Raw genomic sequence first — 22009 nt, forward strand, 5'->3', positions numbered from 1 at the left:
CTTCTTCACTGAGAGTGGTGAACCTGTGGAACTCTACCATAACAAGCAGATGAGGTCAAAATATTGCACGTTTTCCTGAAGGAGTTAGATAGAGCTCTTGGGGCTGAGGAGAGTAAAGGATTTGGGGGAGAAAATTGGAACAGGTTACAGAGTTGGATGATCAGCCATAAACATAGAATCTCTACAGTGCAGAAGGAGGCCATTTGGCCCGTTGAATCTGCACTGACCCTCCGAAAGAGCATCCTACCTAGGCCCTATCCCACACCCTATCCTCATAACCCTGCTGAACCTGCACATCTTGGGACACTAAGGGGCAATTTAGCATGGCCCATCCACCTAACCTGCACATCTGTGGACTGAAACTGGAAACCGGAGCACCGGAGGAAACCACGCAGATACGGAGAGAATGTGCAGACTCCACACAATGGAGGAGCAGGGCCGAATGGCCTACTCCTCCTATTTTCATTGTTTCTGTAAAAAGGCAAATTATTTTAAAAGCGATGTGGATAGAGAGGGTATTTTTAACCGCTGATTAAAACAGGCAGTAATGGACTGACCAAATGTTATAAATCTCTCCCCATTTTCCAATAGCAGGTTAAAACAGCCAACCTAGTATTGCCTATTACACTCACCAACATTTGGCCCCCGGGATGGCATACGGCTGGAGGAGATCGCGGAGTGGGGGTGAAGCTATAGTGGGATTTGAAGAGGAGGGTATTTTGAAAGTGCGAAATAAAGGCGGTTCAGTTCTCCCTGTTTGGGCACAGTTTAAGATTCCTGCAGTGCAACTTCCCCCAGCGTTTTCTTCCAATGCCAGTGGAACACAGCTGGCCAGCTGTGTCGGAGCTGGGTTTCCATTAACTTTTTTTTGTACTGTTTACAGTTGGTCAACAACTGCTGCGAATTAGAATTGCATCTGGCTGGCCAATATCTGCGGGACTCCATTGCAGGAGAGTGGAGGTCTTGAGGAGACTCTCCGACTTCATTGTTTGAATGAAATATCAATTGTGAACGTGATAGCTACATCCTCTTTATTTCCAAGCGGTGGGTTCAGGCAGCACTGACTAACACAGCAAATATGTGCGCTGGGGCTTGGGAATACTCACAATGTGAGCTCCTGCCTTTGAAAAATCCCCCCCAGCCCTCTCTGCCTCCCTTCCCTTCCCTCCCCTCCCCTGAGCTTGCTGTCTGGGCTGGGGGCGGGATTTTGTAAAGTGGGATGGAAATGCTGCTCTGTGATCCAGCCACACCTCCCAACTCTTCCTCAACAAGCGCTGAGCCGCATTCCTCTGCCTTGTCAGTGGCTGCATGTTTTTGTTTTGTGTTGAGGGTCTTGTTTGATGTTGCTGGTGCGGGGGAGGGGGGAGCGTGTGTGTGTAAAAGGGAAGTGGGGGGTTCGATCGCCCGACGCTGGGAAAGCGGCTGATCGACTGCGGGAGCGATCGGGAGGGAGTTCCTGGGTCCCCGTCCTGCGCTAGACGGAAATGGCTTCTCAAACATGTAAGGGTCTCTTCTTCGGGCAGAATCTGCCCATCTCGCCGGGGCACCTTCTCGCTGCCAAATGCCCATTGAGTCTTTTCAGATGTTGGCCTTAATTAGTGCCGGGGTGTACCTGCACGCTGTCTAACTTTGTTTCTGTCCCTTTCCCAATTCTTTCGGTCTGTGGCGCTCCCAGACGAGGGGGGGGGGGTGCAGTTGGGGCTAGTTTGAGAAATTCAGCGTCGCGAACATGCTCAGTGTGGCCAGCGGGCGGATTTCCAAATGATCGCGGTAATGTGCAGTGAGAGGAAATTCCCTCTTTCTCCTTGCTCCAAAGTTCAAAAACGATGCAAGGAGGGTTGTGTACTGCGGGACAATGTTGGGCACACTGAACATTCAGCAGGCTGTGTTTTGCAGGACAGTGTTGGGAATCACTGTGAACATTCAGCAGGTTGCATACTGGTGGACAGTGTGGGGACACTGAACATTCAGCAGGTTGCATACCGGAGGACAGTGTGGGGACACTGACCATTCAGCAGGTTCTGTATTGGAGGACAGTGTTGGGGACACTGAACATTCAGCAGGTTCTGTATTGGAGGACAGTGTTGGGCACACTGAACATTCAGCAGGTTCTGTATTGGAGGACAGTGTTGGGGACACTGAACATTCAGCATGTTGTGTATTGGAGGACAGTGTCGGGGACACTGAACATTCAGCAGGTTCTGTATTGGAGGACAGTGTTGGAGACACTGAACATTCAGCAGGTTGTGTATTGGAGGACAGTGTTGGGGAGAAAACATTCAGCAGGTTGTGTATTGCAGGACTGTGTTTGGGCACACTGTGAACATTGAGCATGTTGTGTATTGGAGGACAGTGTTGGGGAGACAACATTCAGCAGGTTGTGTATTGGAGGACTGTGTTGGGGCGCTGAACATTCAGCAGGTTGTGTATTGGAGGACAGTGTTGTGGACACTGAACATTCAGCAGGTTGTTAATTGGAGTACAGTGTTGGGCACACTGAACATTCAGCAGGTTGTGTATTGGAGGACAGTGTTGGGGAGACAACATTCAGCAGGTTGTGTATTGGAGGACTGTATTGGGGATGCTGCACATTCAGCAGGTTGTGTATTGGAGGACAGTTTTGGGCCACAATGTGAACATTCAACAGGTTGTGTTTTGGAGGACAGCGTTGGGGACGCTGAACATTCAGCAGGTTGTGTATTGGAGGACAGCGTTGGGGACGCTGAACATTCAGCAGGTTGTGTATTGGAGGACAGTTTTGGGGGTGCTCTGAACATTCGGCAGGTTGTGTGTTGGAGGACAGAGGTGGGGGCACACTGAACATTCAGCAGGTTGTGTATTGGAGGACAGTGTTGGGACACACTGTGACCATTGAGCAGGTTGTGTATTGGAGGACAGTGTTGGGGAGACAACAGTCAGCAGGTTGTGTATTAGAGAGCAATGTGGGGGAACACTGTGAACATTCAGCAGGTTGTGTATTGGAGTACAGTGTTGGGGCGCTGAACATTCAGCAGGTTGTGTATGGGAGGACAGTGTTGTGGACACTGAACATTCAGCAGGTTGTGTATTGAAGGATAGTGTTGGGGCACACTGAATATTCAGCAGGTTGTGTACTGGAGGACAGTGTTGGGGACACTGAAAATTGAGCAGGTTGTGTATTGGAGGACAGTGTTGAGGAGACAACATTCAGCAGGTTGTGTATGTGAGGTCAGTGTCGGGGACACTGCACATTCAGGAGGTTGTGTATTGGAGGACAATGTTGGGACACGGTGAACATTCAGCTGGTTCTGTATTGGGGGACAGTGTTGAGGAGACAATATTCAGCAGGTTGTGTATGGGAGGACAGTGTTGTGGACACTGAACATTCAGCAGGTTGTGTATTGAAGGATAGTGTTGGGGCACACTGAATATTCAGCAGGTTGTGTACTGGAGGACAGTGTTGGGGACACTGAAAATTGAGCAGGTTGTGTATTGGAGGACAGTGTTGAGGAGACAACATTCAGCAGGTTGTGTATGTGAGGTCAGTGTCGGGGACACTGCACGTTCAGCAGGTTGTGTATTGGAGGACAGTGTTTGGGCACACTGTGAACATTGAGCAGGTTGTGTACTGGAGGACACTGTTGAAAATGAAATGAAAATCGCTTATTGTCACAAGTAGGCTTCAAATGAAGTTACTGTGAAAAGCCCCTAGCCGCCACATTCCGGCGTCTGTTCGGGGAGGCTGGTACGGGAATCGAACCGTGCTGCTGGCCTGCCTTGGTCTGCTTTCAAAGCCAGCGATTTAGCCCAGTGTGCTAAACCAGCCCCTGCCATGTGACACACTGTGAACATTCAGCAGGTTCTGTATTGGTGGACAGTGTTGGGGACGCTGAACATTCAGCAGGTTGTGTATTGTAGGAAAGTGTGGGGACACTGAATATTCAACAGGTTGTGTACTGGAGGACAATGTTGAGGACACTGAAAATTCAGCAGGTTGTGTATTGGAGGACAGTGTTGAGGAGACAACATTCAGCAGGTTGTGTATGTGAGGACAGTGTCGGGGACACTGCACATCCAGCAGGTTGTGTATTGGAGGACAGTGTTTGGGCACACTGTATACATTGAGCCGGTTGTGTATTGGAGGACAGTGTTGGGGAGACAACATTTAGCAGGTTGTGTATTGGAGAACAGTGTTGGGGCACACAGTGAACATTCAGCAGGTTGTGTATTGGAGGACAGTGTTGGGGACGCTGAACATTCAGCAGGTTGTATATTGAAGGACAGTGTTGGGACGCTGAACATTCAGCAGGTTGTGTATTGGAGGACAGTGTTGGGAAGACAACATTCAACAGGTTGTGTATTGGAGGACAGTGTTGGGGACGCTGCACATTCAGCAGGTTGCGTACTGGAGGACAGTGTTGGGGGCACTGAACATTCAGCAGGGTGTGTATTGGAGGACAGTGTTTGGACACACTGAACATTCAGCAGGTTGTGTTTGGGAGGACAGTGTTGTGGACACTGAACATTCAGCAGGTTCTGTATTGGAGGACAGTGTTGGGATACAACTGTGAGCATTCAGCAGGTTGTGTATTGGAGGACAGTGTTGGGGACACTGAACATTCAGCAGGTTGTGTATTGGACGGCAGTGTTGGGGAAGGTGAACATTCAGCAGGTTGTGTATTGGAGGACAGTGGTGGGATGCACTGAACATTCAGCAGGTTGTGTATTGGAGGACAGTGTTTGGGCACACTGTGAACATTGAGCAGGTTGTGTGCTGGAGGACACTGTTGTGACACACAGTGAACATTCAGCAGGTTGTGTATTGGTGGACAGTGTTGGGGACACTGAACATTCAGCAGGTTCTGTATTGGAGGACAGTGTTGGGACACAACTGTGAGCATTCAGCGGGTTGTGTATTGGAGGGCAATGTTGGGGACACTGAACATTCAGCAGGTTCTGTATTGGAGGACAGTATGGGGACACTGAACATTCAGCAGGTTGTGCATTGGAGGACAATGTCGGGGACTCTGAACATTCAGTTTGTTGTGTACTGGAAGACAGCATTGGGACACAACTGTGAACATTCAGCAGGTTGTATCTTGGAGGACATTGTTGGGGACACTGAACATTCAGCATGCTCTGTATTGGAGGACAGTGTTGGGACACAACTGTGAGCATTCAGCAGGTTGTGTATTGGAGGGCAATGTTGGGGACACTGAACATTCAGCAGGTTCTGTATTGGAGGACAGTTTGGGGACACTAAACATTCAGCAGATTGTGTACTGGAGGACTGTGTTGGGAAACAACTGTGGGCATTCAGCAGGTTGTGTATTGGAGGACAGTGTTTGGGCACACTGAACGTTCAGCAGGTTGCGTATTGGGGGACAGTGTTGGGGACCCTGAACATTCAGTTTGTTGTGTACTGGAGGACAGTGTTGGATCACACTGAACATTCAGTATGTTGTGTATTGGAGGACAATTTTGGGGTGCTCTGAACATTCGGCAGGTTGTGTATTGGAGGACAGTATTTGGGCACACTGAACATTCAGCAGGTTGTGTACTGGAGGACAGTGATGGTGCACACTGAACATCCAGCAGGTTGTATATTGGAAGACAGTGATAGGGCACATTGAACATCCAGCAGGTTGTATATTGGAAGACAGTGATGGGGCACACTGAACATTCAGCAGGTTCTGTATTGGGGGACAGTGTTGGGCACACTGAACATTCAGCAGGTTGTGTATTGGAGGACCGTGTTGGGGGCATACTGAACATTCAGCCGGTTGTGTATTGGAGGACAGTGTTGGGGTGCACTGAACATTCAGCAGGTTGTGTCCTGGAGGACAGTGCTGGAACATACAGTGAACATTAGCAGGTTCTGGATTGGTGGACAGTGTTGGTGTGCACTGAACATTCAGCAGGTTGTGCATTGGGGGACCGTGATGGGGCACACTGAACATCCAGCAGGTTGTATATTGGAAGTCAGTGATGGGGCACACTGAACATTCAGCAGGTTGCATATTGGAAGACAGTGATGGGGCACACTGAATATCCAGCAGGTTGTGCATTGGAGGACAGTGATGGTGCACACTGAACATTCAGCAGGTTGCATATTGGAAGACAGTGATGGGGCACACTGAACATTCAGCAGGTTCTGTATTGGAGGACAGTGATGGGGCACACTGAACATTCAGCAGCTTCTGTATTGGGGGACAGTGTTGGGCACACTGAACATTCAGCAGGTTGTGTATTGGAGGACCGTGTTGGGGGCATACTGAACATTCAGCCGGTTCTGTATTGGAGGACAGTGTTGGGGTGCACTGAACATTCAGCAGGTTGTGTCCTGGAGGACAGTGCTGGAACACACTGTGAACATTAGCAGGTTCTGTATTGGTGGACAGTGTTGGTGTGCACTGAACATTCAGCAGGTTGTGCATTGGGGGACAGTGATGGGGCACACTGAACATCCAGCAGGTTGTATATTGGAAGTCAGTGATGGGGCACACTGAACATTCAGCAGGTTGCATATTGGAAGACAGTGATGGGGCACACTGAACATTCAGCAGGTTCTGTATTGGAGGACAGTGATGGGGCACACTGAATATCCAGCAGGTTGTGCATTGGAGGACAGTGATGGTGCACACTGAACATTCAGCAGGTTGCATATTGGAAGACAGTGATGGGGCACACTGAACATTCAGCAGGTTCTGTATTGGAGGACAGTGATGGGGCACACTGAACATCCAGCAGGTTGTATATTGGAAGACAGTGATGGGGCACACTGAACATTCAGCAGGTTGCATATTGGAAGACAGTGATGGGGCACACTGAACATTCAGCAGGTTCTGTATTGGAGGACAGTGATGGGGCACACAGTGAACATCCAGCAGGTTGTATATTGGAGGACACTGTTGGGGACACTGAACATTCAGCAGGTTGTGCATTGGAGGACAATGTCGGGGACTCTGAACATTCAGTTTGTTGTGTACTGGAAGACAGCGTTGGGACACAATCGTGGACATTCAGCAGGTTGTATATTGGAGGACATGGTTGGGGACACTGAACATTCAGCAGGCTCTGTATTGGAGGACAGTTTGGGGACACTAAACATTCAGCAGATTGTGTACTGGAGGACTGTGTTGGGAAACAACTGTGAGCATTCAGCGGGTTGTGTATTGGAGGGCAATGTTGGGGACACTGAACATTCAGCAGGTTCTGTATTGGAGGACAGTTTGGGGACACTAAACATTCAGCAGATTGTGTACTGGAGGACTGTGTTGGGAAACAACTGTGAGCATTCAGCAGGTTGTGTATTGGAGGACAGTGTTTGGGCACACTGAACTTTCAGCAGGTTGCGTATTGGGGGACAGTGTTGGGGACCCTGAACATTCAGTTTGTTGTGTACTGGAGGACAGTGTTGGATCACACTGAACATTCAGTATGTTGTGTATTGGAGGACAGTTTTGGGGTGCTCTGAACATTCGGCAGGTTGTGTATTGGAGGACAGTATTTGGGCACACTGAACATTCAGCAGGTTGTGTACTGGAGGACAGTGATGGGGCACACTGAACAGACAGCAAGTTGTATATTGGAAGACAGTGATGTGGCACACTGAACATCCAGCAGGTTGTGCATTGGAGGACAGTGATGGGGCACACTGAACCTCCAGCAGGTTGTGCATTGGAGGACAGTGATGGGGCACACTGAACATTCAGCAGGTTGCATATTGGAAGACAGTGATGGGGCGCACTGAACATTCAGCAGGTTGTGCATTGGAGGACAGTGATGGGGCACACTGAACATTCAGCAGGTTGCATATTGGAAGACAGTGATGGGGCACACTGAACATTCAGCAGGTTGTGCATTGGAGGACAGTGATGGGGCACACTGAACATCCAGCAGGTTGCATATTGGAAGACAGTGATGGGGCACACTGAACATCCAGCAGGTTGTGCATTGGAGGACAGTGATGGGGCACACTGAACATTCAGCAGGTTGTATATTGGAAGACAGTGATGGGGCACACTGAACATCCAGCAGGTTGCATATTGGAAGACAGTGATGGGGCACACTGAACATTCAGCAGGTTCTGCATTGGAGGACAGTGATGGGGCACACTGAACATCCAGCAGGTTGTATATTGGAGGACAGTGATGGGGCACACTGAACATTCAGCAGGTTGTGCATTGGAGGACAGTGTTGGGGTGCACTGAACATCCAGCAGGTTGTGCATTGGAGGACAGTGATGGGGCACACTGAACATCCAGCAGGTTTTGTATTGAAGGACAGTGATGGGGCACACTGAACATCCAGCAGGTTGTGTATTGGAGGACAGTGTTGGGGTGCACTGAACATCCAGCAGGTTCTGTATTGGAGGACAGTGATGGGGCACACTGAACATCCAGCAGGTTGTGTATTGGAGGATAGTGTTGGGGTGCACTGAACATCCAGCAAGTTGTGTCCTGGAGGACAGTGCTGGAACACACTGTGAACATTAGCAGGTTGTATATTGGAAGACAGGGATGGGGCACACTGAACATTCAGCAGTTGCATATTGGAATACAGTGATGGGGCACACTGAACATTCAGCAGGTTGCATATTGGAAGACAGTGATGGGGCACACTGAATATCCAGCAGGTTGTGCATTGGGGGACAGTGTTGGGGTGCACTGAACATTCAGCAGGTTCTGTACTGGAGGACAGTGATGGGGCACACTGAACATCCAGCAGGTTGTATATTGGAAGACAGTGATGGGGCACACTGAACATCCAGCAGGTTGCATATTGGAAGACAGTGATGGGGCACACTGAACATTCAGCAGGTTGCATATTGGAAGACAGTGATGGGGCACACTGAACATCCAGCAGGTTGCATATTGGAAGACAGTGATGGGGCACACTGAACATCCAGCAGGTTGCATATTGGAAGACAGTGATGGGGCACACTGAACATTCAGCAGGTTGTGTATTGGAGGACAGTGATGGGGCACACAGTGAACATCCAGCAGGTTGTATATTGGAAGACAGTGATGGGGCACACTGAACATTCAGCAGGTTGCATATTGGAAGACAGTGATGGGGCACACTGAACATCCAGCAGGTTGTGCATTGGGGGACAGTGATGGGGCACACTGAACATTCAGCAGGTTGTGCATTGGGGGACAGTGATGGGGCACACTGAACATCCAGCAGGTTGTATATTGGAAGACAGTGATGGGGCACACTGAACATTCAGCAGGTTGCATATTGGAAGACAGTGATGGGGCACACTGAACATTCAGCAGGTTGCATATTGGAAGACAGTGATGGGGCACACTGAACATTCAGCAGGTTGCATATTGGAAGACAGTGATGGGGCACACTGAACATTCAGCAGGTTGTATATTGGAAGACAGTGATGGGGCACACTGAACATCCAGCAGGTTGTGCATTGGAGGACAGTGATGGGGCACACTGAACATCCAGCAGGTTGTGTACTGGAGGACAGTGATGGGGCGCACTGAACATTCAGCAGGTTGTGCATTGGAGGACAGTGATGGGGCACACTGAACATTCAGCAGGTTGCATATTGGAAGACAGTGATGGGGCACACTGAACATTCAGCAGGTTGTGCATTGGAGGACAGTGATGGGGCACACTGAACATCCAGCAGGTTGCATATTGGAAGACAGTGATGGGGCACACTGAACATCCAGCAGGTTGTGCATTGGAGGACAGTGATGGGGCACACTGAACATTCAGCAGGTTGTATATTGGAAGACAGTGATGGGGCACACTGAACATCCAGCAGGTTGCATATTGGAAGACAGTGATGGGGCACACTGAACATTCAGCAGGTTCTGTATTGGAGGACAGTGATGGGGCACACTGAACATCCAGCAGGTTGTATATTGGAGGACAGTGATGGGGCACACTGAACATTCAGCAGGTTGTGCATTGGAGGACAGTGTTGGGGTGCACTGAACATCCAGCAGGTTGTGCATTGGAGGACAGTGATGGGGCACACTGAACATCCAGCAGGTTTTGTATTGAAGGACAGTGATGGGGCACACTGAACATCCAGCAGGTTGTGTATTGGAGGACAGTGTTGGGGTGCACTGAACATCCAGCAGGTTCTGTATTGGAGGACAGTGATGGGGCACACTGAACATCCAGCAGGTTGTGTATTGGAGGATAGTGTTGGGGTGCACTGAACATCCAGCAAGTTGTGTCCTGGAGGACAGTGCTGGAACACACTGTGAACATTAGCAGGTTGTATATTGGAAGACAGTGATGGGGCACACTGAACATTCAGCAGTTGCATATTGGAATACAGTGATGGGGCACACTGAACATTCAGCAGGTTGCATATTGGAAGACAGTGATGGGGCACACTGAATATCCAGCAGGTTGTGCATTGGGGGACAGTGTTGGGGTGCACTGAACATTCAGCAGGTTCTGTACTGGAGGACAGTGATGGGGCACACTGAACATCCAGCAGGTTGTATATTGGAAGACAGTGATGGGGCACACTGAACATCCAGCAGGTTGCATATTGGAAGACAGTGATGGGGCACACTGAACATTCAGCAGGTTGCATATTGGAAGACAGTGATGGGGCACACTGAACATCCAGCAGGTTGCATATTGGAAGACAGTGATGGGGCACACTGAACATCCAGCAGGTTGCATATTGGAAGACAGTGATGGGGCACACTGAACATTCAGCAGGTTGTGTATTGGAGGACAGTGATGGGGCACACAGTGAACATCCAGCAGGTTGTATATTGGAAGACAGTGATGGGGCACACTGAACATTCAGCAGGTTGCATATTGGAAGACAGTGATGGGGCACACTGAACATCCAGCAGGTTGTGCATTGGGGGACAGTGATGGGGCACACTGAACATTCAGCAGGTTGTGCATTGGGGGACAGTGATGGGGCACACTGAACATCCAGCAGGTTGTATATTGGAAGACAGTGATGGGGCACACTGAACATTCAGCAGGTTGCATATTGGAAGACAGTGATGGGGCACACTGAACATTCAGCAGGTTGCATATTGGAAGACAGTGATGGGGCACACTGAACATTCAGCAGGTTGCATATTGGAAGACAGTGATGGGGCACACTGAACATTCAGCAGGTTGTATATTGGAAGACAGTGATGGGGCACACTGAACATCCAGCAGGTTGTGCATTGGAGGACAGTGATGGGGCACACTGAACATCCAGCAGGTTGTGTACTGGAGGACAGTGATGGGGCACACTGAACATCCAGCAGGTTGTGCATTGGAGGACAGTGATGGGGCACACTGAACATTCAGCAGGTTGTGCATTGGAAGACAGTGATGGGGCACACTGAACATCCAGCAGGTTGTGCATTGGAGGACAGTGATGGTGCACACTGAACATCCAGCAGGTTGCATATTGGAATACAGTGATGGGGCACACTGAACATTCAGCAGGTTGTATATTGGAAGACAGTGATGGGGCACACTGAACATCCAGCAGGTTGTATATTGGAAGACAGTGATGGGGCACACTGAACATCCAGCAGGTTGTGCATTGGAAGACAGTGATGGGGCACACTGAACATTCAGCAGGTTGCATATTGGAATACAGTGATGGGGCACACTGAACATTCAGCAGGTTGCATATTGGAAGACAGTGATGGGGCACACTGAACATTCAGCAGGTTGCATATTGGAAGACAGTGATGGGGCACACTGAACATTCAGCAGGTTGCATATTGGAAGACAGTGATGGGGCACACTGAACATTCAGCAGGTTGCATATTGGAAGACAGTGATGGGGCACACTGAACATTCAGCAGGTTGCATATTGGAAGACAGTGATGGGGCACACTGAACATTCAGCAGGTTGCATATTGGAAGACAGTGATGGGGCACACTGAACATTCAGCAGGTTGCATATTGGAAGACAGTGATGGGGCACACTGAACATTCAGCAGGTTGCATATTGGAAGACAGTGATGGGGCACACTGAACATTCAGCAGGTTGTGCATTGGAGGACAGTGATGGGGCACACTGAACATCCAGCAGGTTGTGCATTGGAGGACAGTGATGGGGCACACTGAACATCCAGCAGGTTGTATATTGGAAGACAGTGATGGGGCACACTGAACATCCAGCAGGTTGTATATTGGAAGACAGTGATGGGGCACACTGAACATTCAGCAGGTTGTGCATTGGAGGACAGTGATGGGGCACACTGAACATTCAGCAGGTTGTGCATTGGAGGACAGTGATGGGGCACACTGAACATCCAGCAGGTTGTGCATTGGAGGACAGTGATGGGGCACACTGAACATCCAGCAGGTTGTGCATTGGAGGACAGTGATGGGGCACACTGAACATTCAGCAGGTTGCATATTGGAAGACAGTGATGGGGCACACTGAACATTCAGCAGGTTGCATATTGGAAGACAGTGATGGGGCACACTGAACATCCAGCAGGTTGTATATTGGAAGACAGTGATGGGGCACACTGAACATCCAGCAGGTTGTATATTGGAAGACAGTGATGGGGCACACTGAACATTCAGCAGGTTGCATATTGGAAGACAGTGATGGGGCACACTGAACATTCAGCAGGTTGCATATTGGAAGACAGTGATGGGGCACACTGAACATCCAGCAGGTTGTGCATTGGAGGACAGTGATGGGGCACACTGAACATCCAGCAGGTTGTGCATTGGAGGACAGTGATGGGGCACACTGAACATCCAGCAGGTTGTGCATTGGAGGACAGTGATGGGGCACACTGAACATTCAGCAGGTTCTGTATTGGAGGACAGTGATGGGGCACACTGAACATCCAGCAGGTTGTATATTGGAAGTCAGTGATGGGGCACACTGAACATCCAGCAGGTTGTATATTGGAAGACAGTGATGGGGCACACTGAACATTCAGCAGGTTGTATATTGGAAGACAGTGATGGGGCACACTGAACATTCAGCAGGTTCTGTATTGGAGGACAGTGATGGGGCACACTGAACATTCAGCAGGTTGTGTATTGGAGGACCGTGTTGGGGGCATACTGAACATTCAGCCGGTTGTGTATTGGAGGACAGTGTTGGGGTGCACTGAACATTCAGCAGGTTGTGTCCTGGAGGACAGTGCTGGAACACACAGTGAACATTAGCAGGTTCTGTATTGGTGGACAGTGTTGGTGTGCACTGAACATTCAGCAGGTTGTGCATTGGGGGACAGTGATGGGGCACACTGAACATTCAGCAGGTTGTGTATTGGAGGACCGTGTTGGGGGCATACTGAACATTCAGCCGGTTGTGTATTGGAGGACAGTGTTGGGGTGCACTGAACATTCAGCAGGTTGTGTCCTGGAGGACAGTGCTGGAACACACAGTGAACATTAGCAGGTTCTGTATTGGTGGACAGTGTTGGTGTGCACTGAACATTCAGCAGGTTGTGCATTGGGGGACAGTGATGGGGCACACTGAACATTCAGCAGGTTGCATATTGGAAGACAGTGATGGGGCACACTGAACATTCAGCAGGTTGCATATTGGAGGACAGTGATGGGGCACACTGAATATCCAGCAGGTTGTGCATTGGAGGACAGTGATGGTGCACACTGAACATTCAGCAGGTTGCATATTGGAAGACAGTGATGGGGCACACTGAACATTCAGCAGGTTCTGTATTGGACGACAGTGATGGGGCACACTGAACATCCAGCAGGTTGTATATTGGAAGACAGTGATGGGGCACACTGAACATCCAGCAGGTTGTATATTGGAAGACAGTGATAGGGCACATTGAACATCCAGCAGGTTGTATATTGGAAGACAGTGATGGGGCACACTGAACATTCAGCAGGTTCTGTATTGGGGGACAGTGTTGGGCACACTGAACATTCAGCAGGTTGTGTATTGGAGGACTGTGTTGGGGGCATACTGAACATTCAGCCGGTTGTGTATTGGAGGACAGTGTTGGGGTGCACTGAACATTCAGCAGGTTGTGTATTGGAGGACAGTGGTGGGGTGCACTGAACATTCAGCAGGTTGTGTATTGGAGGACAGTGTTTGGGTGCACTGAACATTCAGCAGGTTGTGTATTGGAGGATAGTGTTGGGGCACACTGTGAATAGTCAGCAGGTTGTGTATTGAAGGACAGTGTTGGGACACACTGTGAACATTCAGCAGGTTGTGTATTGTGTGAACATTCAGCAGGTTGTGTATTGGAGGACAGTGTTGGGACACACTGAACATTCAGCAGGTTGTGTATTTACATAGAATTTACAGTGCAGAAGGAGGCCATTCGGCCCATCTAGTCTGCACCGGCTCCTGGAAAGAGCACCCTACCCAAGCCCACACCACCCTATCCCCATAACCCAGAAACCCCACCCAACACTAAGGGCAATTTTGGACACTAAGGGCAATTTATCATGGCCAATCCACCTAACCTGCGCATCTTTGGACTGTGGGAGGAAACCGGAGCACCCGGAGGAAACCCACGCACACACGGGGAGGATGTGCAGACTCCGCACAGACAGTGACCCAAGCCGGAATTGAACCTGGGACCCTGGAGCTGTGAAGCAATTGTGCTATCCACAACGCTACCGTGCTGGAGGACAGTGTTGGGGAGGCAACTTTCAGCAGGTTGTGTATTGGAGGACAGTGTTGGGACACTGAATATTCGGCAGGTTGTGTATTGGAGGACATTGTTGGGGCACACTGACCATTCGGCAGGTTTTGTACTGGAGGACAGTGTTGGGGCACAACATTCAGCAGGTTATGTATTGGAGGACAGCGTTGGGACACACTGAATATTCTGCAGGTTGTGTATTGGTGGATAGTGGTGGGGCACACTGGACATACAAAAATCCTCTTTTAATCTCCCTCTGGTACATTATATTGTTTAAATACCCTTGATACAGGAATCCTGGTTTAAATTCCCTGTGATACAGGAATCCTGGTTTAAACTCCCTGTGATACAGGAATTTGGTTTGAACTCCCTGTGATACAGGAATTTGGTTTAAACTCCAGTGATACAGGAATTTGGTTTAAACTCCAGTGATACAGGAATTTGATATAAACTCCCTGTGATACAAGAATTTGATATAAACTCCCTGTGATACAGGAATCCAGGTTTAAACTCGCTGTGATACAGGAATACTGGGTTAAACTCCCTGTGATACAGGAATACTGGGTTAAACTCTCTGTGAGACAGGAATCCAGGTTTGAACTCCCTGTGATACAGGAATCCAGGTTTAAACTCCCTGTGATACAGGAATTTGATATAAACTCCATGTGATACAGGAATCCAGGTTTAAACTCCCTGTGATACAGGAATATGATATAAACTCCCTGTGATACAGGAATCCTGGTTTAACCTCCCTGTGATACAGGAATTTGATCTTAACTCCCTGTGATACAGGAATTTGATATAAACTCCCTGTGATACAGGAATCCTGGGTTAAACTCCCTGTGATACAGGAATTTGATCTAAACTCCCTGTGATACAGGAATCCTGGGTTAAACTTCCTGTGATACAGGAATTTGATATAAACTCCCTGTGATGCAGGAATCCTGGGTTAAACGTCCTGTGATACAGGAATTTGATATAAACTCCCTGTGATACAGGAATTTGATATAAACTCCCTGTGATACAGGAATCCTGGTTTAAACTCCCTGTGATACAGGAATCCTGGTTTAAATTTCCTGTGATACAGGAATTTGTTATAAACTCCCTGTGATACAGGAATTTGATATAAACTCCCTGTGATACAGGAATCCTGTGTTAAACTCCCTGTGATACAGGAATTTGATATAAACTCCCTGTGATACAGGAATTTGATATAAACTCCCTGTGATACAGAAATCCTGGGTTAAACTTTCTGTGATACAGGAATTTGATATAAACTGCCTGTGATACAGGAATCCTGGGTTAAACTTCCTGTGATACAGGAATTTGATATAAACTGCCTGTGATACAGGAATCCTGGGTTAAACTTCCTGTGATACAGGAATTTGATATAAACTCCCTGTGATACAGCAATCCTGGGTTAAACTTCCTGTGATACAGTAATTTGATATAAACTGCCTGTGATACAGGAATCCTGGGTTAAACTCCCTGTGATACAGGAATTTGATATAAACTCCCTGTGATACAGGAATCCTGGGTTAAACTCTGTGATACAGGAATTTGGTTTAAATTCCCTGTGACACAAGAATTTGGTTTAAACTCCCTGTGATACAGGAATTTGATTTAAACTCCCTGAGATACAGGAATCCAGGTTTAAACTTCCTGTGATACAGGAATCCTGGTTTAAACTCCCTGTGATACAGGAATCCTGGGTTAAACTCCCTGTGATACAGGAATCCTGGGTTAAACTCCCTGTGGTACAGGAATTTGGTTTAAACTCCCTGTGGTACAGGAATCCTGGGTTAAACTCCCTGTGGTACAGGAATTTGATATAAACTCCCTGTGATACAGGAATCCTGGTTTAAACTCCCTGTGATACAGGAATCCTGGGTTAGACTCGTTGTGATACAGGAAAACGGCTTTAAATGCCCCATGATACAGAGATTTGGTTTAAACACCATGATACAGTAATCCTGCTGCAAACCCTCTGTGATACTGTAAATCTGGTTTAAACTCTGTAATAGGGATGTCTTGCTGCAATCGTACAGGGCCTTGGTGAGGCCACACCCAGAATCTGTGTGCAGTTTTTGTCTCATTATCTGAGAAAGGATGTTCTTGCTATAGAGGGAGTGCAGCAAAGATTTAGGAGACTGATTCCTGGGATTTTGCGACTGACTATGAGTCGAGATTGAGTCATTTAGGATTGTATTCAGTGTAGTTCCGAAGAATGAGGGGGGGGATCTCATAGAATCGTATAAAATTCTAACAGGACTGGACAGGGGAGATGCAGGAAGTATGTTCCCAATTGTGGGGGTGTCCAGAGTCAAGGGTGATAGTCTGAGGATATGGGATGGACCTTTTTGGATTGAGATGAGGAGAAATTTCTTCACCCAGAGAGCAGTGAGCCTGTGGAGTTCTTTACCACAGGAAGTAGGTGAAGCCAAAACATTGTATATTTTCAAGAAGCAGTTTGACATAGCAGTTGGGGCGAAGGGGACCAAAGGATAGGGGGGAAAGTGGGATTAGGCTATTGAGTTGGTTGATCAGCCAAGATCATAATGAATGGCGGGGGAGGCCTGAAGGGCTGAATGGCCTCCTGCTCCTATTTTCTATGTTTCTATGACACAGGAATCCTGGTTTAAACTCTTTGTGTTACAGGAACACTTTTAATGTGGCTGTTTATGTGCTTATTAACAGGTGACGATGCGATGACTGGCGATACAGATAAATACCTCGGGCCGCAAGATTTGAAAGAGTTAGGAGATGATTCACTGCCTGTGGAAGGAAACATGAGTTATATGGGTTTCAGCCTAGGAGCACGGTCTGCAAGGTAATGTAGTTCATACTGTTTCATTTGATTAAGTTGGCAGGACATGCTTGTGAACGAATAGGTATTTTTTCAGTAAAGTACTTCAATAACCTGCTACCTGTTGGGGTTCTCCATTCTGAAGACTGTGTTTGTTTATTTGTGGGATATGTGCATCGCAGGCAAGGCCAGCATTTGTCCCCCATCCCTAATTTCCCTCGAGAAGGTGGTGTTGAATTTGGTAAAAGTACAATTATTTACATTGTCTGATGTGAGAAAACCTGTATCAATAAGGATAAATGCAATGCATATATGCATGATTTCTAATTGGATTACAATGGGGAACAAAGCTGTAGTTTATTTCAATTTCCCTAACTATTCTACACTTGACAGACTTGAACAGGACGCCCAGCACAAGAATAAGCTTTAAATGGAAAACACCTACCATTAAACTTGATGCTCTCTCAATGTTTCTTTTTAATTAAAAGCTGTAAACTCTGGCATTTTTTGGGGGGGAACGCATCTATTTACACATGAAAGAAAATTTAAAACTCAGATTAAAACTGCTAAATATTAACTAAAACAGTAGGAACGTTAAGCATTTTTAAGGGGTAGCTGCCTTTAAAAATTGGACCACCCACTGACCATGGTTTCTCTCAATTTATACTGAGTTATAAAGTCATAAAGACTGCTATCTGGCCTCATTCCTACACTATGTAGGCGTTCTAACATTATTTGGACTCTACTTTGTTCGCACTGTTAGTGCTTTTTACATACATTGTCTTGAATGCTCTTAACAGCTGAATTGTAAGAAACATGCTGGAAACAGTTGAATTTTTAGTTTGCATATTTTCTGTCCCTGTTTGTCATTGCTGGGGGGGAGGGGGGGAATCCACAAAATACCACCATGTGCTTACATTAACTCACAAGCTCAAATGACACAGCAGTTGTGTTGTATTTACAGTGTTTTGTTCAAAGGAAAAGATCACATGTAGCAAAACAAACTGTTTGTAAATCACATGCCAAATTAAACTGACGATGCGCATCCAGTGTTCAATTGAAATGTTTCAAGCATGAATGTCAAGTGTTTACCAAAACAAAATGTAAAGTGATTCATCACTTTATGTCCTATTAAGGAACAGAGGGACAGAAGTAGACCATTCAGCCTCTCAAGCTAATTCTACTGTTCAGTTAGATCATGGCCGATCTGTATATTCACTGCATTTACCTCTGCCATAACTCTTAATACTCTGAGGTCCCACAAAAATCTACCAATCCGATGCTCAATTCTATTTTTGGGGGGCGAGAATTTCAGATTTACCCAGCCTTTTGTATGAAGAAATGCTTCCTGATGTCATCGCTGAATGGCTTGGTTCGAATTTTAAAAGTTCTGCCCCATGGTATGGAGTTCGAATAGTGAATGAAAGCAAGCTGCAACTTTCATCTTAATAAAACTGAAAGCTGCCTTCAGTGGATAAGCAGAACCGAGGAATCAAATTGACGCTGTGGATTTTTCAATCTGAGCTCCTTTTAAGATGTCAGGCTGGTCATACCAGAACTGAGAACCATAAAGGGGGCATAATCTGAAGCAGATATTTGGAATTGGAAAAGCGATATTTAGCTTGCCCCCCGTTGAAATAGATGCATTCTGGATTCTAGTCACGGATGATCGCTGTTCACTACCCATTGATCACTGGCTAACGCCGTGCTCATTGTCTGCTCTCTCCTAAGCAAACAACTGACAGGAGGGCCTGTGTGGGCCCTGTGACTGTCTTTTCCCCAACCCTCAGCTTTGATGAACCCACCTAAAACCTCCCAGGGAGACCAAAAGATAACTCCACTTAATAGTGAACTATTAAGCTCTCTTTAGGCGTAGCTAATTACTTTTGATAAATGTGTGCAACAGGGGCGACATGGTAGCACAGTGGATAGCACTGTTCCTTCACAGCTCCAGGGTCCCAGGTTCGATTCCCCGCTGGGTCACTGTCTGTGCGGAGTCTGCACGTTCTCCCCGTGTCTGCGTGGGTTTCCTCCGGGTGCTCCGGTTTCCTCCCACAGTCCAAAGATGTGCAGGTTAGGTGGATTGGCCGTGCTAAATTGCCCTTAGTGTCCAAAAAGGTTAAGTGGGGGTTACTGGGTTACGGGGATAGGGTAGATACATGGGCTTGAGTAGGGTCTCTTTGTAAGGGCCGGTGCAGACTCGATGGGCCAAATGGCCTCCTTCTGCACTGTAAATTCTATGAAAAAAATAAAACGTGTGTCCGCCTGATGTTTTAACGCTGGATTTACTGGAGATGGCCCGGTCCTCCTCCGGTCTCCCTTTACATGCATGACCTGCGTGCATTGACATGTTTAGGAATGATACATTGAAAACTGAGCTGTTACTGAGGATCTCCTGATTTTCAGAATGATGTGATTTGTCCAAGCAGTTTGTTTTGCTTTCCTGTTCCTTTGAGCTCCGAAAGCTTGTTTAACTTTCCAAACATTTCTGCAACTTTTTTTGGCTTCTTGTCTAACTGCCCCTCCGACAGACTTATGCGCCAGGTGGATTTTCGTTTTGGCAGGAGACCTCCAGCATGCGCCTAATATTTAACCCAATTAAACCAGCACCCTTGGGTCCTTTTCCCTTTGCTTGAATGGCCTGATGCACAAATTATGGTGGTTCTGCTTTAAGTTAACGGCAATCTCACCAAGTCAAACAACTGCATGAAAAGTTTCATTCTCACCATCCCTCAAACAGAAAAGCTAGTTTTTGAAAATCCTAGATTCGCAGCATCCTTTGGGCACATGAGGTTTATTTTCGCACACTGCTTTGAGATTAACTCCGAGTTACTAAACATTCGGGTTTTCGGGTTAACGTAAAATGTTGTTTTAAGTCTCTCTGATCAGTTGTCAGTTCCCTGTCAGCAGAATATTCAAATCATTGTCCTTACATCTAACTTGTTCAATCTATGCAATACCTTGAGCTGTTTGGGCATATTTTGTTCTTCCTATTAAACCTCCCTGGCGGAAAGCAAAATAGATGTATAAGTTCCCCAATATACCCAGTTACTTTTGAGCAACTTGCTGCCACACATTCAAAGAACTGTAAGTTATTAGCAACACTCTTAATGAGATTTTTGTTTTCAATTGATTTGTATACCTATTGCCACTTGAGTTGTATTGGCTGGTGTGGTTTTCCACAACAAAGTACCTTTATTAAAAAGTGCTATATGGTCAGCAAGGTTAACAGCATGTGTAGAGTTTGAATTCTGACTTTCTGGTGCACACCCTCACTATCTCAAGGGCACTGTCACTACTTCAATGCCACTGTGGTGAAATGGCATCATCAACATGTGGCGCCACCTTAACTCCCCACTTCTGCTGTTTGCAGGGATGGGGGAGGGGGTTATGTAGGGGGGATATATTGTACAGTCATTCCAGTCCCAATGAATGGTATGGGAATTGGGGCCTTTGGTGGTTACAACATGATCAAAATCCAGTTTGGCAGCAGATACAGAGGCGAACAAATGAGGAGGTTTATCAGATTCACAATGATGAGATGCTCACTCAGCCTGACCACATTTCAGCTGACCTGGCCGCAGTGAATTGGAAACACTTGCTAATTGAAAGCCTGGTTTCTCTTTGCCCGTCAAAATAATGTTTGTGCCCCGATTTGAAAATGCACCAAGAAATATTAAACTTGTGTATCCAGTGGGTTTTTGCATCTGGTTTAATAGAGACTGTTCCTAGGCAGGATAAACTTTCTGACTGGCATCTTGCTAATGAATACTTTGTACCTGTTGAATGAACATTGCTGCTTAACTCTTTAATGCGATGTTCCCTGATGTTAAACATTTAAAGATAACATGCTTGGTATTCTGTGGGCCATGTAGATTTAAAAAGGAAACCATAGATTTTGGACCACAGCACTATATTTATTACTTGTTTCTGCTTCTTCTGCTTCTTTAATCACTTCTATTTTCTCCTGTTTCCTTTCCTTTCTCCACAATTTGTTTAAAAAGTCCTAAAATCAGGTAAGATCATATGAAGCTTTTACTTCTTTAGTGGCCGTGCCTATTCCTGTTGCAGCTGGTAGTGATGTGATACATGTTTAGGTTTCTGAGTTGCTGTAGTGGTTAGCGAGTTCTTCCCCCCCCCCCCACCCACCCCCCCCCCCCCCTTCCAAACCATGCATCTGCCAAGTTAGCCATGTGGGGCAAGTGTCTAAGTTATGCGTTGGTACGGCTTGTGATTGTGTTCTTGATGCTAGACTTGTCTTTTATTCCTCATGGCATATTGGAAGAATTGTCCTGTGTAGACTTCCCTAGGGTGTGAGTAAATGTATGTTGTCCATACTGGAGACGGTAGTATTCACTGCTTAAAGGTGTCAATCATGTTATCTGACACAAATTTCCTCATGGGCCATTTTTATCCTGCTAGTCAATGTGAGGAATGTCGAGCTTGCTCTGGTCGTTGGGTCTGCGATAATTTAATGATCTGAAATAGTTTCGAATACACGGAGCGCTGAACTACTCAGTAAATTATTGCACTCTCAAATTGTCTGGATCAAGCTGGATACCTTTGGAGTATTGGATGCTGCTTTGGTTACAAATGAGAGCAGTCATTGCTG

At 47.1% G+C, this 22009-nt stretch overlaps 1 protein-coding gene and 1 long non-coding RNA gene across 50 annotated transcripts in view; one reads left to right on the forward strand and one right to left on the reverse strand.

Moving 5' to 3' along the window:
• LOC140392997 (uncharacterized) overlaps window positions 1–1008 on the reverse strand; it is a 113381-nt gene extending 112373 nt beyond the window's left edge. For both annotated transcript variants that reach the window (XR_011935465.1, XR_011935464.1), the window contains exon 1: window positions 633–1008. This is a non-coding gene — a long non-coding RNA (uncharacterized lncRNA). The remainder of the gene's footprint in view (window positions 1–632) is intronic.
• ank3b (ankyrin 3b) overlaps window positions 1–22009 on the forward strand; it is a 1101178-nt gene that overhangs the window by 931565 nt on the left and 147604 nt on the right. For 47 of the 48 annotated variants that reach the window (XM_072478848.1, XM_072478844.1, XM_072478845.1 and 44 more), the window contains one exon: window positions 17289–17421. In XM_072478848.1, the coding sequence (XP_072334949.1) occupies window positions 17289–17421 (133 nt within the window). Of the gene's footprint in view, window positions 1–1357; window positions 1501–17288; window positions 17422–22009 lie in introns of those variants that run through there. The other variant, XM_072478875.1, reaches the window with a different exon arrangement.

The sequence above is a fragment of the Scyliorhinus torazame genome, chromosome 16 (genome assembly GCF_047496885.1).
Source record: "Scyliorhinus torazame isolate Kashiwa2021f chromosome 16, sScyTor2.1, whole genome shotgun sequence".
Lineage (NCBI taxonomy): Eukaryota > Metazoa > Chordata > Chondrichthyes > Carcharhiniformes > Scyliorhinidae > Scyliorhinus > Scyliorhinus torazame.